Raw genomic sequence first — 16,850 nt, forward strand, 5'->3', positions numbered from 1 at the left:
ATATGTTAGATAGTTTCTTAAGTTTTTCTTCGTTCTTAGCCACATAAAGTATATTGTGTGTGCCTTCTATACATTACCATTTACCGCCTCTTACCGTTATGGGCTATACGCATCCAGTCTGTCCATGGCTCAGATCATTTTTGGTAAAAAAATTGTTCGCTTCTGTTTCCTGACAAAATTTTCACACCCAGTTCCAATCCCAATTAAAATTTCCATAACTGTTCTATAATTTTCTGCCATCTAAGGACTTGGTTATGTTTGACCTATTATGACTTATAAGAACTTGACTTCATTCTCCGTTTTAGGTTTCATTGATCTTAAATTCATACCGACAACGAAAGGGAAGTGTTTATTAATGCATAAACAATACACGTATTCGCAACAGAACGATTCTGGAAACTATTATTGTTCGAAGAAGAATGCAGGATGCAAAGCCCGTATCAAAATAAGGAATAACAATATTACCGAAATACACAATGAACATTTTCATGAACCACCTCGTTATGCCTTTGTGAGTGGTCGATATGTGAAAATATGATTTTTTTAAATATAAAATAAAATCGTGTTCACTATAAATTATATAGTTGGCGAATTGTAAATATATATTAAAAAATAGTATTAATAAAAAGAAAACTGACTTCAATAAAATAAAATGAGAACATTCAATCAATGTAGTCGAAGAGAATTAAAGATGACTCAAAAACTAATCGTCAGATCTTGGGAAAATTTAAATGGGATCACATGAGAAGCATCAGCTTTCAAATAAAAAAGATTCGTACATACCGGTCCTCTTAAAAAGCTCGAAGGTAATACACATTAAATAAAACAATCCAATTGAGAATCCTCTCCTTTTTTTTTTGAAGTCGGCTAAAATGAACAAATGTAAATTTTCGTATTATTTACGAAAACATTGAAATAAATTTTATTTTAAATAAATTTTATTTAGTTTTATTATAAAATTGTTCTCCAAAATATCGCATAGGTATACAGTACTGTAATGTCACTTATGCGATTCTTGTTAAAACTGAACTGAGTTTTCGAATATCAATTTTTTAACAGTTATCAGTGAGATGTTTGCTTTTACTGATAACGTTTAAAGTTGTAGTTTAAATATTATCATTTTATTTCTTTAGTACAGAGGAACTATATAATTGCAATAAGATGTTGTATTTTCAAATTCTTCTCCTGAAAAATTACATAAATGGCATAAGTGACGTTATCGCACCGTATGTGCGATGTTTTATTTCACAATTACATATTTATGATTGACTAAATAATTTGAATTTCAGATATATTGGACTATAAATTTATTCCGTCGAATCGTGGCAAGGCTCTTCTAATGTTAAACGGTTATACGTACTGGCAGAAAAACGAAACGAACTATTATTATTGTTCGAAATTCGGTTCCGGATGTAGGGCTCGCGTTTGGTTGGATTTTAACAGGATACCGAAAACAGTATTGGGAAGCCATTTACATCCGCCGCCGAAGTATTTTATTACAAAAAACGGACAGTATTATAAAACGTCTTAAGTTTTGTAGGCAGCGGCTTGGCTCTGCCCCTGGCATTGCTGAAGTCCATGGGCGACGGTAACCACTCACCATCAGGTGGGTCGTAAGCTCGTCTGCCTACAAGGGCAATAAAAAAAAAAGTTTGTAAAATTTTAATTTACTTGAAAAGAGGATTCGAAGACAATAGTCGTCTATTAAATGAATTAGGTCAAAGGATCTTGTACTGATAATAGCCTATCCGGCTGTTCATTATAAATTACCTTAGCTTAACCGTGGCACCTTCCTACAAACTTAATGGCATCTTCCAAAAATTCATCCTTCAAATACTTTCCTACTCTTAAGTGGATGTCCCCCAATTAATTAGCTCGTATGTGACGAACGCATAACCGTATCGCGGTACTGTTGAGCCATGTATTTGTATTTGGCACCAAGTGAATCGTGAGCTCGTCGGATTTTTTTGAAGGGATTTTATGACCTGGTAACTAAGACCTTTAGGTCAAGTCTATTTTAATTTTAATGAAAACTTCTATATGAAAAGTGATATTATGAAATGAAATGAAGTTGATTAATATGAAACATGGCATTAAACAAAATGAAATGAGATGATATGAGATAATAGTCCCAGTAAAATGGTGGTCCTTTACTGCGACTTTTACAGTGGACTTTTTGGAGGATCCCGAGAAGTTACGTTTACCGGCTTTGTTTCATTTTCCCACATTTTGTGCACTTTCACAGATACTAAACAGCTAATAAACCACCGTTATTACACATTTAAACCTGAAGAAACACTAACTAGACAAAATAAAACAATACACACAACTTCACTTCTTGCGTTCCTGCTAAAAAGTCAGGTCGTCTGCCCCTCCAATGGTGTGTGTACAGAGTAAATGCAGCTTTTACAATTGAGGCCGTCAGTGCAAAAGTGGTCTAAGCCATAGTCAGTATGGAGGCAGTTAGGTTTTGAATTTTCATGAATTTGAATTTGAGTAAGCAAAAAAACAGTACACGCAAAAATAATGTTTATCTATCTATCTATCTCTATCTGTTATTTATGGGTGAAATTATGGATAGGCCGGTTTTGCATCAAAATTTATTATATGTTATTTTAAATAAATTCCAATATCCGTCATATAAACTTGAATATAAATAAATAATAGTTTTAAAAAACTAACAAAATACGCTTTTATAGAAAATCCAAATGCTTTTCAGAATATTATCAAAATAACCCTTCTACTCATATCTGTTCATAAAATATTTATAACTACTGATACCATGCACCCCACGCTTTTTTTACAATAAAATCATTTTTTCTTACACTATTTTATTAAAATTTATTTTCTAGTTTTTAGTTGGATTTTCTATAAAAGCGTATTTTGTTAGTTATTTTTAAACTATTATTTATTTTTAATTTTTGAGTTGAATTTAAAATTTTTCAATATTTTTTTAATGTTGAATTTTTATCGGTCCTTAATAAGTATACCAAAGGACAAACCCGAAATCCATACAAACTTGGGCCTGGCGTTACAGTGCTAGAATTTGGGCATAAGTTACAATACCTAAGAAGGTTTCATGAGCCCAATTTCCAGGTCTCCCAGCAATGGCCAAATTGGTAAAATCAGACAATGTTTACATTTTAGGTTATGTTTATTGTTCGAGATATTTTAATAAAAACGATATTTTTGAGGCTGTTTCGTACTAAAGATGAGTAATTTTTGACGAAACCTGTTGCAGCAACAGGTTGCTTTAAAATAAAAATGGAACCTGTTACGAGAAATCGCGCGTTAGGTTGTTTACGAAAACGAACGAAAGCCAAAAATTAAAAACAACGTAATGCGAAACGCGCTGCGCACGAAATGATTTTTTTACGGGATTTTATGACCTGGTAACTAAAACCTTTAGGTCAGTCTTAATTTTAATGAAAACTTTTTTATATGAAAAACTATATTTAAATGATAACTTTTTTATATAAAATATAAATCATTACGTGCTCCCATATTATCTCATCACATTTCATTTCATTTTATTTCATGCCTTTTTTATTTTTATTTTTTATTGCTTAGATACCCATCGACGAGCTCACAGCCCACCTGATGTTAAGTGGTTACTGGAGCTCATAGACATGTACGACGTAAATGCGCCACCCACCTTGAGATATAAGTTCTAAGATCTCAGTATAGTTACAACGGCTGCCCCGCCCTTCAAACTGAAACGCATTACTGCTTTACGGCAAAATCCAAAATATCTTCAGTTGGCAACATTAAAGATAACATAACACGATTTGATACATTTGTGTTTTTCTATGGCATAGTCACATTAATATAAAAATGCAAAACTACCCTTTCATGCTATATTTAATGTTGTCAGTTGTAGATATTTTGAATTGCCGCCATTGTAAGTAGTTGTGTCACGATTCGATGACCATACTCTATTTACATTGATTAAAATACCTATAAAAACAGTCATTTAACCTAAAGCAAAAGAGTATTAATTATTTTTTACACTTGATTTCCACTAAATCGATCCTATTTTATGGATGTTCTAATTCTAATCCGCACGTTTGTGGAGCTAGTTACGTATATTGAAATAAGTGTTGCAGATGTTTACAAAGATTGTTTAAAACAAAAAAATGAATTCAACTTATTTTCTACACTTGGCCATTGTCAATGAAGCTAAGATTTTAATAAGTTAATCAAGCAAAATAGACGAATTTTTTGGTACATATCCCATTCGTGTAACGCTTAGGCCCAAAATGGGGTTTCTCCTTTCGAGGTAATGCGACGTTTTGAAGGGGGTTAAAAACATGTTCAAAGATTCTGTTACATACTAACATACATACGTCTGAGGCTATTATAATAAAAACGTATTAAAAAATGTGGGTTAGGCCACTTTTGCTGGCCTCAATTAATATGGCTGGTTAACGTATGTGCTTGGGGGGGACAAGGGCGGGTATCGTTTGGGGCAGGTGACAGTCCGGTTCCCGTTTGGCCGACTAGCTTCGGTTTTCAGGACAGTGCGACCGGGATTCTTCCGAAATTTGCTCGATACCATTTAGTTGAACACAAACTGTTCTGACCTGAATCACAATTCGTACATTTTTAAATATAACAAAACAGTTATTGCCAAAGATAAAATTGAAGACTTTATGATATGTGTACATTGATTTTTCTGATTGTTTGTTGTGGTAAAAAACTACTCATTTTGTACAATAAATATTATGCGTCAATGAGTTATAACGCGAGGAACAATCCATAAAATTATATTCTAGAATATTATATCTAACTCACGATCTCGTCAAGCGTGAACTTTACAAGTACTTACGAGAGTATCTGTATTTGTGTTTGAAACACAGAACATTAAACTAGTCGACTTGTAATTTAAATAATTAGTTATTAAACTGATGAATTGTTAGTAAAATAATTAAAATGTATTATTACAATATTAAAAAAACAAAAACAAAAAAATATTTATTTGTAATTGTTTAATTTTGTAATAGAATATCATTGTTTATGATTTCCACCGATGTTAAGGGAAGTACGGTTCCGTAAGGTCTGGGAAAATATTTTGTCTATATCTAACACGAACATTAATGAACGATCCCCCAAGCTTGCAAAGGTTAGCCGAGTCTATTAGACTTGAAATGCTCTATTGGATCCTAAAAATAAGAAGATATAGTAAGTTCGATGTCATTACCTACCTATTTATTTATTCAAATTAACGGTGTACAGGCCTATGCGTAGTAAAACTATTGATGACCTAAGCGTCGGTAACCAATTAGGATCAGATGCTGCTTATTTATTTATTTATTTATTTATTACACTTCATGTAAAATTTACATTGGCGGACTTAATGACAGAGTAAACAGTGGTAGGTGCAATGAAATTTATATTAAGTTACAAATACATACACAAAAAAAGTATATACATACATACATAGATACACACATACATACATACACACATACATACATACACACATACATACATGGTAGTACCTCTCGTGAGTCCGCGCGGGTAGGTACCACCACCCCGCCTATTTCTGCCGTGAAGCAGCAATGCGTTTCGGTTTGAAGGCTGGGGTCGCCGTTGCAACTAAATTGAGACCTCAGAACTTATATCTCAAGGTTGGTGGCGCATTTACGTTGTAGATGTCTATGGGCTCCAGTGACCACTTAACAAAAGGCGGGAGCTCGTCCACCCATACAAGCAAAAAAATTTTTTTTGGTTTGGTGATCTTGATCAAATCTTGCCTTCATTGTGAAAATAGAACAACAGGAAAAACGCCAATAATACTATTAATTAATATCTTCTATTTTAAATATATGTAATATGTTGTTTTTTTTGTGAGCATTTTAAAAGCTACGATTAGTTTGGCTTCATATTTTTAATATTTTCTTCTATTACGTAAAATTACACAAGCACATTTATTGCAAAGACAAAAAAGATTGTTTTGTCGTAGATTTGGCGCTATGTACACGTCCACTAATCAAGTTACGTTATCGTATTTAAACAGATAACCAGAAAGACGGATCAAGAAAAAGAAGTTCAATATGGACGTATTTTAACGTTTTGAACGGGAACATGTACCGTTGTAAGTTTTGCAGCGTGATGATGAAGAGCAACCAGGCTAGACATTTAAGAGCGAAACATCCGAAGGCGTTCAAGCAATGGAAAGAGAGTAGTAAAAGCTTCGGAGAAACAAAATACAGCAAAGGTCTCTTGTGTTTGTCATATTAATTGCAATGTAGTTATTGCAATAAAATTGTGAGGCCTCACGAGTAGGTGTCACTTAAGTGCCTATTTCTGTACTGAAGCGGTCAAACGTCCCGTATTGGAGGATACGACAGTATTTAGTATATGACTTATAGTTTAACAAATGGTCCCCGGCCTGACTAATACGTTTGGCAAATTATCCCAGAAAATGTGTAGAGGGCTAAATAATAAGATAATGTGAGATCCAATATAAGATAATCAGATTCCAAACAGGAAAATGATCCCAAGGGTCGAAGTGGCGGACAATTTCTTGCCCAAACACTGTGATAAACTAAGAAATTAAATAGATTATGTAGAAATAGGAGGATCATAACTGTAACCGAAAGCCGGGCGTTACTATTATCATATAAGATCTTCTGATCTAAAACATTTGACCGAACTGTTTTCCACTACTAAACTAATTTCATGTAATGTAGGTTCTGTTAGCAAAATTCTGTGTTAAAAAATTAACACATGCTGAGACTTATCCGTGAATTGGATTATAGGCATCCATAACACCAGTATTGCGAAAACGAAGCTTATCAATAAAATCTAATGTTATATCGAAGTGCTTTTAAAAACGTTTCTTTCTTTATTAGTTGTACCATCGCATCAATCAGCTAGACGTGGCTGGATAAAAGATTACCTGAAAAAAATCAGCGAAGGAAAATACGAATGCAAAATATGCTCGACCATTTTGAGAATGCCTCATGGAATCTACGCTAATATGAAGAGACATTTGAAAATGAAACATCCGTTGATATATGAAGAAGAAATGAAAGTTAACGGTGAACAATCTACGGCTACTGATGTGGTAGAGTACGTTGTTGAGTATGTTGATGATGATGCCACGTCCATTGACAGTGATGAAATATTAAGCGCTATTAGAGGAGAAGTCAAAGAAAAGCAAGCGAACGCTCCGATTTAGCTGGAGAATTGATTAGTAATGAAAGAAGTGGTTAGAATTAAAGTGTAGATATTTTAAAGGGATGTGCGTAAATTCTTGAGTAATATTTTTTTATAGATTATGGTATATTTTTATTTTGAATAAGTTGATAAATTGTAGTTTAACTAAATTAATTAACGTTATTGTTCAACATTTAACGTATACTGTGTTAATAATAAATATTCAAATAAATTGTTAGAGTAAATGTAAAAGAAGTTACATTTTATGTCATAAATAGGGGGACATGTTCATTTTCTTGCCTGGAAGGATATTTCTCTATATAAAATGCGAATGATAAGCCACACGAAAAGTTTATTTATTTCAGAAATGTTCAGGAAGCAATGTGTGCTTGTAAGTGAAGCAGATAGAGAACAAATTTAAATAAGGATTCAAAATCTATTGTATTACTTTAAATTTACAATTTATGACGGTTGTGCATATTTTTCAGTTTCTGTTCACCAATATTTGAAGAAATTTCTTAAAATTTTGAAATATTTCAAATCTTATTATGTGATTAAACCCAATTTAGGATGTGTATTTAATTTTGTTGAGATTCTCATAATTATCATTAGAAAATGGCTACCACAGATAACACTTAATAACACAATTCGTGATCTAGCAGGTAAAATGGTTCTGGATATGTTGTCTCAATAACAAGTAACAGGAAACACAGTTAATGTTGATACCAATTTAAGGTACTCAACAGATGTTTGAGGTAATACAATTGTAAATAGCCTGACGTAAATAAATTTTAGACATACGTGCGTTTTTCAAATAACACTTTACAATCATAATGTTAATTACAGAAGGTGTTCAAGAATGTTAGTACTACATTAAAAATTAATGCAAACTGCATTTTTATCTTTGTATTTAAACAGGTGTAGATACGAACGGATCAAGAAGAAGAAGTTCAATATGGAACTATTACAGCGTCTTGAAAGGAAATTTTAGCCGTTGTAAGCTTTGTGGCGCGGTAATGAAATCCAACCAAGCTAGGCATTTGAAAATCAAACATGTGAAGGCGTTTAAGCAATGGCAGGAGACCAGTAAGGTAAATCGTAAGGGTAAGTACTATTATCCTGCTCATTTGTTGCGGGAATATATTCGACAAATTCGATATTTGTGTGAGAGTTATCAGGCCGAACTATGGTGGCTTATTTTGTTCTTCTTTTGGTACGAGAGACAGTAGCAGAATTTAAAATTCTTTTTTTTTTAAATCTCAGTATCTCTCAAACCGCCTTTCCTCTTAATATATGAAACAGTACAAAAGTAAACTCTTGTAATTAAACAGAATAATAATATGACGTATAATAATATATGCTATAAACAGTTGAGGTAAATTGGTAAGAGGCAGTTAACCGTGGTTGTCTGTGGAGACACTTCAAATAATAGCTTTTATGACGACCAGAATAATTAAACACACGGAGGTACGTACCCAGTTTCGGTACTCGGTAGGAGTATCCTGAAAATAATGTTTCGTTGTCAAAAACGTTTAGATCCAGTTAGATAAAAGTCATTACATTTCTTTTTAAGAGTAGGTCCTGAATTTCATTGACGTTTTTCTTAGATCATTTATTTGTTTGTTAGTTAAACCACAAAGTTCGGGCAGACGCGGCTGGATACAAGACTATGTGAAAAAAATCGGCGACGGAAAATACGAATGCAAAATATGTTCAGCTATTTTGAGAATGCCCAGTGGGCTCTATGGTAATATGAAGAGGCATTTCAAACGCAAACACCCGATAATATATGAGGAAGAAATGAAAATTTTCAGCGAACAATCTAAGATTGAGGACGTGGTAGAATATGTTGTGGAATATATTGATGATGATGATGATGATGATGATGCTATTTCAATGAACAGTGATGAATTATTAAGTGCTATAAAAGGAGAGGTTCAAAAAGAAATTAATGTAAATAATAGATTAGATTAGCTTTAAAAGAAAATTGTGGTTGTATAGTTCAGTTTAGGTATACTTTAAAAAAGATGCTTAGAATATGGTGTAAAAAAATGTTTTTTTTTGGTAAATAAAAAGGCTAATTAATACCAATTACTGTTTTAATAAATTTTGATGTTACAATTTTATAAACTTGAGACTTACGCTGTCGATCTCATACCAGCGTGAATGGATGTCAGTCAACGTTAGGAAAACAATCATGTCTGTGCGCATCGCATGTTAATTGGGTTAGTTGTTTAACCCTTAGAGCGCAAACCGTCGATAGGTATCGTTTGATTATAAGTATCATTGAGCTGTACATATGGACCTGTCTTAGCGCGTGCATGTATAAAGTTTTTAATAAGTTAATCACATTTGTAAATAACCATTAAACACTGTTTTACTGTGAGTTTAGCATTGATTTTTGTATTTTTTTTAAGTTGAAGTTTTCCTAGAGACACGTTCCGGTTCCAAACAAAGCTTTGTCGTTGTGTTGTGTGTAGTAATAAAGAAGTAAAAGGAGTTACCCGATCTTCGCTAGTTTGTGTGTGCTGTAAAAAGGGAGTCCATGGCGTTTGTGTGGGGAAACATTTTTGCCAATGATTTTTAATAGAATCGCTTATTGCCTCTTTTTAATTAAATAAACACAGTTTTTATATTAACTATGTTTCATTTGAGTAGTTTGATATGTCACTTACACGTAACATAAATAATTACGAAAATCCATCTACATTTGAGGAAAATAATTAATATTCTGTACACCCTTATAAGGTACTTTTTTTTAAAATACTTTAGCACTCTCTGCTCAGCACCAAAAGGTTTAATATACCGCTAATTAACTTCAAGAATAGCTTGGACAAAAGGCAAATTCGAGAAGTACGTAATGTTGTCGTGGGCGCGTGTAACTGTAACACGATATACAATTTTAAAATGTATCTTTTTTTTTTTTGGCCTTGTTTCATATACAATGTCTTGTAGTCATTTTTGGACATTATTAAATTGCTTACTTAAAAATAACTATATGGTGGTTCTCTCATGTAGATTGATTGCTTTAGATTATGTAGAATAATACGATAAGAATAATAGAATAACACAAAATTTCTTTGCCGCAGTTTTTGCAGACGATAAACAAGACTTCACCAAAAATGATCTGCCCAAAAACAGAAGCTTATTATGGAAGTTCTTTGATCTGTCGGAAGATGACAAAGCTACTTGCAAAATTTGTAGTGGCAAAATAAAGGGAAATATTCTTAGACATTTGAGGTCTAGTCATCCTAAAAGCTATGAGTTTTGGAAGAAAAATATTAAAAAACAGAATAGTATTAGTTATTTGACATATCAAGGTAGCTACTTTTTCTATTTGTATACAATTGTAGTAGTGATTAGACAGCAGTTTGATATAGTAAAATAAGTTATGGAGCTATGTTTCCCTGCTACTAAACACCGAATCGATACGGGGGCCTTTCGGTCGGCAATCTATTCGAAGTATACATGCATGGCACCCCCTACTCGTACGTAGTAAGCACGGCATACGTCATTCGATCAGAATCAGCGTGGGTCTAGAAGTGCGTTCATCCGTCACTCATGTTCATTTGTACTAGACTCGTGTAGAGTCTTCAAACCGGTATACGGTGGAAACCCGAAACGACAAAACACTTGGATCTCAGCATTCGGGCACCCCTATCCTAGTCAACTCGACGAGTTAATTCCAAGCGCCAATCCTTCTGTCATGCCTCGCTATCTGCTTTTACAACATGTTGCGCTTACCGTATAACTGTGACGCTATTGATTTTACTGGTTAGCCAAAGCAAAATAATTACATTATTAAAATGTATTTATTACCTTCAAAATTACCCTAGTTTAACCATATCTAGCGGAACTGGGAGCAGTTTCACAAAACCGATATCGGACGTTAAATACCAACCATTTAAATTTTAGTACAACATCGATTCGACGGTAGAAAACATCCAGAGTGGCAAAAACAGTTCGCTCGGAAAGTAGGAAATCGATTGTATAATTGTTCTTTATGTGAGAAGAAATTAAAGCTGACTGATTTAAAAAAACACATCATCGACATGCACCCTGAAATTTATTATAACGATATTTACTCGGAACCAGAAATAAATACCGAAAAAAATTGTGGATCTATCGAATGTAACGATTCTTTATTAGCAGTTAATAACTTACCAATCGCTAATGAAAACGTACTTCAAGTTGGAAATAATATAATCAACGAAGACATTCGTCTTGACAATGACATAACTCTTAATAATATGGACGTTTATGATATTGATTTTGAAAATAACAATTTTGAAAATTTAAAAATCGATATCGATTATGGTTTAACTGAAGATGTTTCTAAGGTAACTGAAACATTCATTGGTAATTTTGCTAATGATGACTTTAAAGCAATTCTGGAGACAACAAATGAAGTGTCATGTAATGACTCTGGAGATGATCCTACAAAAACAAATAGTGAAGTGTACAAAACCTCTAAAGATCTTATCCTAGATTCATCTGAAACAACAGAGAAATCTAATCCGTGTATTACAAAAGAAACGGTCGAAAAAATTAAAATGCTATGCACAAAAGTTGATGTTAATCGTAAGTATGTATACAATTTTAGTGTAAATAATTTAGGCTTGGGTAGGCCTATGACAAGTAGTGGACGTCTGTGAAGAAGATAGAATTTAGGCATGTTATTTCTTAACACCGGACCGAATTAAAAGCAAAGTTAAAAAACGTGCACATGGTTGTTCATAATTTAATATTAAAAATTCATTTCACTTAAAATTTCAATATTATCGTTTTTTTTTGACAGGGAAAAAACCTAATAGAAAAACATGCATTTGGAACTTTTTTGATGTCACTCTCGATAGCAGGATATATAAATGTTCGTTTTGCTTCATCGAAATATCAATAGCTCCCAAATGCGTTTCAAATTTGAAACGGCATCTGATCTTGCAACATAGCTTGGAATATGATCTGATCATGAAGTATGCTCCTTTCAATGATCCATGCAAAGTTATGACTCCACTACTTTATGCATTCGCGGAAACAGGTAACTGTTATTCTTGTTAAGAGACTAAAAAAGATAAGTGATTGTAAAGTTATTTATAATTTCCAAAGTTCTTAGTATTTAATACATCGGTTTCATTAGACAATAATTCACAGATTTGTCATCAACAAACATTGGCAAATATTGAATTGCTATAAATTTTCATTTTGACCGTGTTTCATTTGGAAATAACCTATTACAGTGTAACTTGACAAATTACTAGGTACCACCGCCCCGCCTATTTCTGCCGTGAAGCAGTAATGCGTTTCGGTCTGAAGGGTAGGGCAGCCGTTGTAACTATACTGAGATCTTAGAACTTATATCTCAAGGTGGGTGACGCACTTACTTTGTAGATGTCTATGGGCTCCAGTAACCACTTAACACCAGGTGAGCTGTGTGCCCACACATCTAAGCAATAAAAAAAATCTCTGTTGGAACATTATTTGACTAACGTGAGCGCTAAAATCATATTGCTGTGAGCTCGTTCGCCCATCTAAGCAATAAAAAAAATATATTGAAATTTTTAAAGTCAGAATTATTAGGCTTTTAATAGGGGCCAATTTAATAACCAAACTTTTTTAATAAGTAATACGTATATTAATATGGCCTCTATCATTACAGATCCAAACATAATAAGGAATTTTGAAATATTCGACGAAGGATGTTATAAATGCAAGTTGTGCGGACAAGTTATTGTGTGCGCAACGAATAGACCGCTTCTGATTGGACATTTACGTGAGAAACATCCTTTACAGATGATCGACTTCTATTCGAATTAGATTACCGGATAGTAAATTATACTAGTATATTAGTGAATATACTACCCTAATTTTGGCGCAAAACTTTATCAGCTTACGTGGTATTGATTTGTAACATTTATTAACAGGAACAAATACGAGCTGTATTTGTTTCTTTTTTGCTGAACGTTTTTTATATATTGCGCTAGAGAAGGGAACTTGGAGTAGTGTAGTAGTAGTAGTGGATTTTGAATTTAGTTCTGACGTAGTAGTTATTTAGTACATTCGTGAGAACCATCTTTTTGTACTTTTTTATAAATTGTAGTAATTTCAGTGAAAATTTCCCAATGTAAAAACTTTTGTACTATGTAGTAGGACGTATTGTGAACCCGTACGGGTAGGTAGGTACCACCGGTCTGCCTTTTTCTGCCGTGAAACATTTCTTGTGCTCCAGTTTAAGGGGTGAGCCAGTTCAAGGTAGGCCAAATCAAGTTGTGATAATTATGAGCTCCCGTAAATACCCAATACCAAGTAGATTATTTATTATTATTTTTTTACCTAATATTTCGTAATAAAATTAAATGTTTTTGAGGTTAGTCCAAAGTATTTTTAACAAAAACGTTATAGGGTTTGGTAAAGTGTGATGCTGTGATATAGTAGGCCTAATCATTCCAGCGACTGGTATAATGATGAGAAAGAATCGGTAGCCAATGTGGTGGTGCTTTGAATTGGTGTTCTTGGAATTCAGACGGCAGTGGCCTTTACATTAAAAATGGGTAGGGAACAGGACTGATCTCGAAAATAAATCAATGTGATATTTTTCGTGAACCCTTACGCTTGTGTCTTGCTCTGTCATAAACGTTTCTTGAATCAATGAATGTAAAAGTATTAAATACTGCCCTAGGTTTCGAAGATTTGTTTGTATTTTTCTCAAATTCTAGTCATTTGAATTTTTTTTATCTGTATTTCAAATGTCATTTTAGAGCTGGAAAGCTATTCTTATAAAATTATTAAGTTTAATTTATACAAGTTCTTATTTTATGGAGGCAACAGTAACTTTAGTTTAATGTTTCATTCGTGAAATGTTCTTTGTTACTATTTTGCTATTTATATACACAGTAATTAGGTATTAAATTTATGTGCAATTCCGACACGTGAAACACGTGAAAAGGTTGATTGATAGGTACTGCCATCACGCTTGGAGGCATAAAATGTGGCACATTACAGTTAAGAATTCAAACTCCTTGGTTTCTGATAACCTGGAGAATGAAGGATTTATCTGCCTATATACAGCAATGATGTTCGATTTTGGATTGAATTATCAAACCGCGATGTTTTCAATTTTTCTAAAAGCTACATGTTGTATAGTGTATAGACTGTTCGAAAGTTCCCAAAGCTGGAATCCTCTTGCCTTGTATTTAAAATTAACGTCACGTAACACAAATACCCTAGTATTAAAGTTATAAGTGTTAAGGTTTGTGATTCCCAAATACGCTTAGTGTGTCAACTATTGCATACTTATGTACATATATACATTTTGTAAATTTATTGCCTAGTAGTTTTTTTACTTCCAATATTTATACCAATTATACGCGGTATACAACGTTAAATAAATGTTTTTTCGTATAAATATTATATTACGTCCTTAAACTGTTTTAATAAGAAGTTAATTTTATGGATTCGTTGTGCAATAATAAAAACTAAGATTTAGTTTCAATAATAGAAGTTAATCTGTGAGTTGCTGATCAATTGGATCATTAGGATTCTTCTAGCAAATGATCATTCAGGACAGGACTGCATAAAAATTACCATCACCACGGAGCGTGGCAATATAAAGAGGTATGCACCTTTTGCCAAATAAAATTTGCGATAAATTAAAATATAGTTTAAGGGCTTCATATTTTTGTAGTTTCTAACTATGATGTTGTGCTTCAAGGGTTATTATATCAAGGGTCATTATATTTGATAGATATAGAACAGTAGATACAATAGATTTATCGATACTATTCATTAAGCTAATAAGTGATTTCATGTCAGTATTTCTATGTTCAAGTGCCAATAGTACTTACCACCGTGTTGTTCATACGCTTCACAATTAAAAGACTAAAATGTATTTTAAAATATTGTAAAATTGTCTTATATGAGAAACTTTACAGTAGATATAATGTTGTATCTGGAAATAATTTATAATGAATGTAACCCTAAAATTATAGCATGTAAAATAATTATGACGAGGGGTAAAGGGTATTTGGTTTAAGCAACATTTTTGCAACTTTACAGGAAAGCCATTTAAAGATTAAAATTTAGAAAAAATATCATAACACTAAAAAATCTTCAGCTATTAGAATGGAGTAAACTTAATTGAAGTTCAATTAAAAACATCGAACTGGTGATGCTAATACCAAAAAAAACGCTCATTTAATTAAAAAGATAAATGTCGCTTAAACCAAATAAATAGCCTTTCACCCTTTGATGTGCATTAATGTTATTAATACTAGACGGTGACGGTTTTTTTTTTGATAACGCCCTCTTGTTGTGTCTTTAAAGCGGCTAGTTGCCCTCAATTAAGAAAAATAGTATTATTATTCGCCAATAGATGTCGGGGAGAGTTGATTATTGAAACTACGAATAAAACAACATTTTCTGAAAATAAATCGTGGCTAGATCGATTTATCGCCCCCGAAATCCCCTGTATACTAAATTTTATGAAAATCGTTGGAGCCGTTTCCGAGATCCAGATTATATATATACAAGAATTGCTCGTTTAAAGGTATAAGATATTTAATTAAGTACGTTTTCAAATGTACGTAAAGCGTATTGTGTGAAAAGCGGTTCTTTATTAATTAGCTTCCAATTCACAAAGCTTTGTACTGCAAGTTTTTGTTCAGTTAAAATGGGAGTGTTTGCCATTTTAGTGAAGTCGTTAAACAGCGCGCTCTCCTAAAGATACACAATCTATGCGCTAACCTATTCGAAATACTAACTTTAAAATACGCAAAAAAGCACCACAGTGAAATTTCGGATAGTTCTTAATGTGCCGATATTTAAATTGACATAAAAAGGAAAAGCTCTCAGTTACGGTCGAATTAATATTAGGTTTTTATCTAGGAAGTTGCCGTTTAGTATACAGAAAATTAAAGAATTTTTATTTCTATCTATCAAAATATGTAACATGGTTAATTTTTCAGTGACCTTCTTGATGAGGTCAGGTGTACGAGAGCCAACAATTTCTTCAAAGACATTTTGTACTGCTTCTAAGTATTCAATTTATTCACTGCCAAAAAGTTGTCCAAACTTAAGAAATAGGACCAGTCTTGTTTTGTTGCCAATGTTCAAAGCTTCTACTTACTCAGCGGTAGATTGAGTATTGTCAGTTTCCACTATCGCCTTTAATGCATCACTGTTGAGTTTAGTTTTCGGGCGATCACGGGCTTGGTCTGTAGATCAATATTTCCATGGTGGAAGCGTTCAAATCAATAACAACGAGGCGTGCGTTTGTTTGTAGTGTTCACTCCGTGCACGTCATTAGTTTTGTAAGGAGTATGTGTTGCAATTGACTTAATATATAATTTGATATCTTTTAACTAATATTGAATTTAGAATTTATGGCCGGGCCATTTCTTCATACCTTTCAAATGGCCAGTATTTAAAACCGCAATTTCAGAGATAAGTAAAACCTATTATTTTCCCCGGCATCTGCTTCTTATGAGCAAAATTAATTTTATTTTATATAATAATCAATATAGTAATATTGTGATATTCATTAAACTATAAAAGTCATAAATACATACATACAAAAAATTCATTACATTCACACTTTGTCATCTTTAAAATAATGTATACTCTTCAACAGTAGTCGAACATGCTGAAGAGTATAATAAATATTATTAAATTAATATGTAGTAAGTAAAAGT

General features: G+C 32.8%; 2 protein-coding genes across 7 annotated transcripts in view; one reads left to right on the forward strand and one right to left on the reverse strand.

The window, feature by feature from the left end:
• The window catches only part of Mod(mdg4) (Mod(mdg4)-heS00531), a 540,681-nt gene that overhangs the window by 77,417 nt on the left and 446,414 nt on the right, over nucleotides 1-16,850 (reverse strand). The gene's annotated exons all lie outside the window — the stretch shown is intronic.
• The window catches only part of LOC110385951 (uncharacterized), a 42,773-nt gene that overhangs the window by 10,161 nt on the left and 15,762 nt on the right, over nucleotides 1-16,850 (forward strand). The window contains exons 1-6 of one of the 3 annotated variants that reach the window (XM_062668966.1): nucleotides 2,891-6,220; nucleotides 6,858-8,268; nucleotides 8,792-10,484; nucleotides 11,080-11,745; nucleotides 11,963-12,202; nucleotides 12,821-12,934. In XM_062668966.1, coding sequence (XP_062524950.1) covers nucleotides 11,217-11,745; nucleotides 11,963-12,202; nucleotides 12,821-12,934 — 883 coding nt within the window. In that variant the 5' untranslated portion in view covers nucleotides 2,891-6,220; nucleotides 6,858-8,268; nucleotides 8,792-10,484; nucleotides 11,080-11,216. Of the gene's footprint in view, nucleotides 1-2,890; nucleotides 6,221-6,857; nucleotides 8,269-8,791; nucleotides 10,485-11,079; nucleotides 11,746-11,962; nucleotides 12,203-12,820; nucleotides 12,935-16,850 lie in introns of those variants that run through there. The other 2 variants (XM_038011577.2, XM_062668967.1) reach the window with 2 other exon arrangements.

Source organism: Bombyx mori, chromosome 6 (genome assembly GCF_030269925.1).
Source record: "Bombyx mori chromosome 6, ASM3026992v2".
Taxonomy (NCBI): Eukaryota; Metazoa; Arthropoda; class Insecta; order Lepidoptera; family Bombycidae; genus Bombyx; species Bombyx mori.